The sequence below is a fragment of the Salvia hispanica genome, chromosome 5 (genome assembly GCF_023119035.1).
Source record: "Salvia hispanica cultivar TCC Black 2014 chromosome 5, UniMelb_Shisp_WGS_1.0, whole genome shotgun sequence".
NCBI lineage: Eukaryota > Viridiplantae > Streptophyta > Magnoliopsida > Lamiales > Lamiaceae > Salvia > Salvia hispanica.
In genome coordinates, this window is record NC_062969.1 from 495,098 (window position 1) to 501,153 (window position 6,056).

Sequence of the window (6,056 nt, forward strand, 5' to 3'; positions counted from 1 at the left end):
TGGGGTCCATCAGCTGCTCGATTGCCTTCCCGATAACGTCTTTTGTCACTATCTCACCACTATTCTTCCGATAATCCATTTTAATCTCGACCGCAATCCCAATGTCCTTGACCAATTGGAATGCATTGGCCTGCTGCTCGGCCCCCAACGGCCAGGCGGCCATGGGGACCCCACAGCAGACACTTTCTAGAGTCGAATTCCACCCACAGTGGGACACAAGTCCTCCCACTGAAGGGTGAGACAACACCGCTACCTGAGGGGCCCACCCGATCACCTTACCAACCCCCGCCGTACGGTCAAGGAACCCCTCAGGCAACACTTCCCCGGGATTCTCGTACTCCCCGGGAAAAACAATCCCCTTTTCAGAAACCGGTTTTCTAAGCGACCATAAAAACCGTTTCCCACTCTGCTCCAGTGCTTCCGCGATCTCCACCACCTGCTCTGCCTCGAAAGCACCAAAGCTTCCGAAGCAGAGAAACACGACCGAGGAATCGGGTTGGCCGTCTAGCCACCGCCCGATTTCCTCGCGCTTCCGCCTACTCTCATCACTCTCTTCCCCCTCACCCCCGATGATCGGCCCGACCGGGTAAAACCTCGGGATCCGCTCCTCGCCAGGGTTTGAGCCAATCGCACGAGGCTCCATCTCGAGAAACGTGTTGACCACGATCCCATCGGCATCCCGCGCCTTCCTCGATAATTCAAGGAAGCCGCTCTCCCGGTCAAACACTGGATCCGGCCAAACCCTAGCCGGAACCGGGCTACCATACGATGAGACCGAAATCACCTCATCCGACCCCTCAAACTCCGCCAAATCCCCGCCACGATCATCCCCAAGCCTCTGAAGATCGAACATGAGGCGGAGAATCGCAGCGCCGCTGGCGAAGAAGACGTAGCTCGAGACGCCGAGCTCCTTCGCCACGTCGATCATGTCGACGCACATAATGTCGATGAAAATCCCGGCAACTCTCCGGCATTTCTTCATCTCCGACACCACGCCCTTGACGGAGGCCTTGTGGCTGCCGGCGAAATGAAACATGCTTTTCGGAGGCTTCATGGCTTCTTCTCCTGATCCGGATTCATCGTCTTGTTTGAGGCGCACGAAGTTGATTTGGGGATTCTTGATGTAGGAGCTGATCTTGGTGTCGGTAGGCATGCTCATGACGAGGACCGTGATGGAGAGGCGGCTGTCGCGGGAGGCGAGGAGCTCGGACGTCTTCACCGCCGCGACGAGGTGGCTCACGACGGGGAATGGGATGAACACTAGGCTCGCCTTCTTCCCTCTTCACCCATTTTTCTTTCACACTTTAGTTTGATAATAAGATAGAAATAATTGGTCACACACTATAAATTTTCACTCTAGCCAAAGCGTTTATATAAGTCAAAAGGTGAAGAAATTTGGTTTTCAATTAGTATCATTTTTGGTCACCAAAATGTGACAATTTTGGGCCTGCGGCTCTCAATTATTAATTTCATCCGTAAAAGTCAACACATTTCTTCTCACTTACTCTACTCTCTCTTACTTTATTCTGCCATCTCTCCACATTTTCCATTTTTTACTTTATTCATCCTTTACTTAATTAACTTAATGAAATTTTTCTTAAATAGCGTGCTGAAAAGAAATGTCTCCACTATTATGGAACTACTATGGAACGGAGGGAATACATAGTACAGAGTTTGTGTGCGTGTTTTTTTTTTGTCGATGTTTGGCAAAATTTGCGTTGGTTTTATATTTTCAACTGTCGGACTGTCTCAACTCTCAATTGTATTTGTATACTATAAGATTAATAATTAGGGTTTTAATAAATGAACGATTTCGTCTGATCATGTGTGATGTATACGTGAAGGTAATTAAATTGGTATAATTGGTTGAGATTGTGCAGACTATGTAACATACTTTAGAAGCTTCTTTTGATTACATACGTTAGGTTTTCAATTTTTTTGTCTTTCTTCTTTATATGGAGTTCCTTTTTAATTATAGAAAATGCTACTTTTGCCTATGTGTACATATATGTTTAGAGTACCATATATCTTCTCTATTAAGACATTTAAAAAGGCGTTCAGTCATCAAAATAATTGAATAATCAAATCGAAATACTCCTACTAATTAAGTTCGAATATTAAAAAATAATTGAATATTTTTAACTTAATTCTCCCTTCGAATTGATTTTTTAAGATAAAAAAACCATAAAATTCAATTTAATTTCAGCCTTATTAATTTTATTTCACGTTAAGATTTTCTGATTTGAATTATAATTGGATCGATTCCAATCTAAATGCTCCAATAATGATCTTGTCCCCCTTTTGTACATTAAAGTAAATAACCAGTTTTTATTATATAATGCCATCATTATCACACAATAAACAAAAGAAATGGAGTAGTATTTATTTCCAACATAATTACGTTAATATAGTAAATATCTCTATACAATATAAACAAAAAACCACCGCCGGAAAATGGAGAAATTCGAGCTAATATTCATCCCATCTCCGGGGCTGAGCCACCTCACCGCCACCGTGGAAGCCACCAAGCTCCTCCTCGACCGCGACCCCCGCCTCTCCGTCACCGTCCTCACCATGCAGCTCCCCAACGACACCGCCGTCGACGCCTACACCGCCAACTTCTCCGCCTCCCCGCGCCTCACCTTCTCCGCCCTTCCCCCGCAATCGAAAGCCTTCATGCTAGACCTCATCGACAGCCAGATCACAAACGTCAGACACGCAATCGACCAACGCCGCCGCGGCCGCCGGATCGCCGGAATCGTGCTCGACATTTTCTGCCTCAAATTCGTCGACGTTGCTCGGGAGTTCGGCTTTCCGGCCTACTGTTTCTTCACCTCCGGCGCCGGCACGTTAGGCCTGTTTCAGTACTTGCTCTCGCTGAAGTTTGATGAGGAAAAGGAGCTGTCGGAGTTTAAAAACTCCGGCGAGGAGCTTCCCGTGCCGTGCTTTTCTCTCCCTGTTCCGGCGAAGGTCCTGCCGGCGGTGTTGATCGCCGGCGGCCCGATCGCCGACCACTTTTTGAACATTTTAAGGAGAATTCCGGAGATGGAAGGAGTTGTGGTGAATACGTTTCACGAATTTGAATCTTATGCGATCGACTCGATGGCGGGAAAAAACCCTAGAATTTATCCGGTGGGGCCGATTTTGGACTTGGCCGGCGTGTCGAGGGAGGATGATGTGAAGAGATGGCTCGACGATCAGCCGGAGAAGTCTGTGGTTTTCTTGTGCTTTGGCACTAATGGGAGTTTCAGCGGAGAGCAAGTGAAGGAGATAGCTCTAGCTCTTGAAAACAGTGAATGTCGGTTTCTATGGTCGTTGAGGAAGCCGGTGTCGGAGGGGGTTGAGAAGGTGGTGGTGGAGTACGAAGATTTCGGTGAGGTGTTGCCCGAGGGGTTCTTGGAGAGGACGAAGGGGGTCGGGAGGGTGGTCGGGTGGGTGGGGCAGGTCGGGGTGTTGGCTCATAGGGCGGTTGGGGGATTTGTGTCGCACTGTGGATGGAATTCGACTTTGGAGAGTGTGTGGTTTGGGGTGCCGATGGCTACTTTCCCGCTCTATGCAGAGCAGCAGCTGAATGCGTTTTATCTGGTGAAGGAGTTGGGGATGGCGGAGATGATTAGGTTGGATTATAAGACGGATTTTAGGGGGGAGGAGGAGGTGGAGATTGTCGGGGCAGGGGAGATCGAGGGGGCGATACGGAGGCTGATGACGGCCGAGGGGGGTGGGGTGAGGGGGAAGGTGGAGGAGATGGGGAGGAAGGGAAGGGCAGCTTTGGAGATAGGTGGATCTTCTTATAAAGCTCAGGTTGAGTTTATTGAGGATGTGATAAGAAAAGTTGGTTAGTTAGTTTCTTTGCTTTTGTTTTTAAATAGCTAATTCCGCCGCTTCTTATTAATTTTCCATTTTTCTGATGTTTATTTGAACATTTTTGTGAAAGCGACGGCGGTATCCTTTGAATGGCGGTGGTGATTTGGGCGGCGGTACTACTCACTAGTGTAGGAAAACCATATCTTTCTCTTTCTAGCTTTCTCTCCTTGATTCTTGAGTTATTGTTTCCTTCGAAATCCCATTTAAGAATAGACAAAATATGGGCATAGAAACAAATTTCCACTATTGTAATTAGATAAGATATCGTGGGACAAATTGATATGGAGTACAATAATGAAAATCACGAATAGAACCTACAAGTTAGATGTAAGGCTATATGCTTATATATTTAATTCTTCAATTATAATTTCGTTGTTAATATATGCATACTATTACATGATGATTTATAATTTATAATTTTTTATCACTAATAAAATACTACATATTAGCAATACCAAACTTCAAATTCAAATTGCAAGAAAATGAAATACATAATCAATCCACATTTCTCATAACATCCTCAATAAAAAGAGTGAGAGCATTGTAAGAAGATCCACCCTCCACCAAAGCTTCCCTAGCCTTCCTCCCCATCTCCTCCACCTTCCTCCTCACCCCACTCCCTCCCTCCTCCGCCATCACCCGCCTTATCGCCCCCGCGATCACCTCCCACCCGACCCTCTCAGGCGGCTTCACCCCCGTAAAATCCATCTGATAATCGAACGTGATCGCCTCCGCCATCCCCATCTCCTTGACCAGATAAAACGCATTCAGCTGCTGCTCCGCATGCATCGGAAACGCCGCCACCGGCACCCCAAACCACACGCTCTCCAGAGTCGAGTTCCACCCACAGTGCGACACAAACCCCCCCACCGCAGGATGCGCCAGCACGGCCGCCTGCGGGGCCCACCCCATCACCCTCCCAATCCCTTTAGTCCTCTCCAAAAAACCCCCCAAAAATTCGGTTACTTCTCCCTCCAAATTCTCTCTCCTCTTCAACGACCACAAGAAACGGGCCCCACTCTCCTCCAAACCCTTGGCGATTTCCTTAACTTGCATTTCATCAAACACACCGACGGTTCCGAAGCACAAGTAGACAACTGAATTTTCCGGCTGATCGTCGAGCCATTTCTTCACATCATCATCCTCTTCAACAAACGCGCTCTCCGCCTTCAAAACCGGCCCGACCGGGTAGATCTCGGGCGTCCTATCATCGGACAAGAGCGACTCGATCGCATAGGGCTCCAAATCGTAAAACGTATTGATCAGAACGCCCTTCGTCTCCGAGAATCTCTTGAAATGGCTCAGGAAGATCTCCGGGAAGAAGATCTCATCCACGGTCACCGCGGGGAGGACCTTCGCAGGGACCGGGAGCGAAAGGTAGGGCACGTGCAAGTCCACCTCCGCGTTTTTGTACCTCGTGACGTCTTCGCTGCGGTCGAACCGCAGCGAGACGAGGTGCTGGAGCACGCCGAGGCAGACGGCGCCGCCGGTGAAGAAGAGGTACGCCGGCAGGCCGAATTCGGCGGCGACGGAGACGAACTCCGTGCAGAAGAGGTCGAGCACGACGGCGGCGGGGCGGGGATTCTGCTTGGAGATTAAGCGGCGGACGTTGGGGATTTGGCAGTCGAACTGCTCGAAGAAATGCGTGTTTGAGTGTTGGATGGGAGGGAGGTGGATGAATTTTAGTCGGGGGGAAAATGTGGGGTTGGAAGAGGTGGTTTCGACGTAGGTTTCGGCGTTGGGGTCTTTGATGAAGGGAGGGAGGAGGAGGACGGTGGCGGAGAGGCGGCTGTCGCGGAGGAGGAGGAGCTTGGCCGTCTCCACGGTGGGGATGAGGTGGCTCAGCCCGGATGATGGAATGAATACAAGCTCGGAGTTGTTCATAATAATTTTTTTTCTCCACCACAATTTTCTTATCTACTTGATCACTTCTTCTTGTGGCAGGGGAGCTTCAATTTATACTATAAATATAATATTAAAGTTATTGTGCAAAAAATATAAAAAATGATAGAAAAAATTAATAAAATTACAAGGTATGAGGTGATCCCTTCCACTACCCTTGTTCTACATACATTAAGTGTCACATTTAGTGTGGGCACATGTTTTAAGAAATACTCCCTCCGTTCCGTCATAGTTGAGACGGAACTTTTCGGCACGTAGTTTAAGAAATGAATGTTGAGTGTGTTAAATAA

General features: G+C 48.0%; 2 protein-coding genes across 2 annotated transcripts in view; one reads left to right on the top strand and one right to left on the bottom strand.

Moving 5' to 3' along the window:
* LOC125188078 (putative UDP-glucose flavonoid 3-O-glucosyltransferase 3) overlaps positions 1 to 3,840 on the top strand; it is a 4,744-nt gene extending 904 nt beyond the window's left edge. The window contains exon 2 of the mRNA XM_048084817.1: positions 2,438 to 3,840. Coding sequence (XP_047940774.1) covers positions 2,438 to 3,840 — 1,403 coding nt within the window. The remainder of the gene's footprint in view (positions 1 to 2,437) is intronic.
* Positions 3,841 to 4,309: 469 nt separating this feature from the next.
* On the bottom strand, positions 4,310 to 5,776 carry LOC125188871 (putative UDP-glucose flavonoid 3-O-glucosyltransferase 3). Its single transcript, XM_048085938.1, has one exon. It carries the CDS (start codon positions 5,746 to 5,748, stop codon positions 4,360 to 4,362), a length of 1,389 nt encoding a protein of 462 aa, XP_047941895.1. The 5' UTR covers positions 5,749 to 5,776; the 3' UTR covers positions 4,310 to 4,359.
* Between the last annotated feature and the right edge of the window lie 280 nt (positions 5,777 to 6,056).

Bases quoted from the DNA above. Each gene is read 5' to 3' on its own strand.
- LOC125188871 (XM_048085938.1), bottom strand. From the start codon at position 5,748: ATGAACAACTCCGAGCTTGTATTCATTCCATCATCCGGGCTGAGCCAC.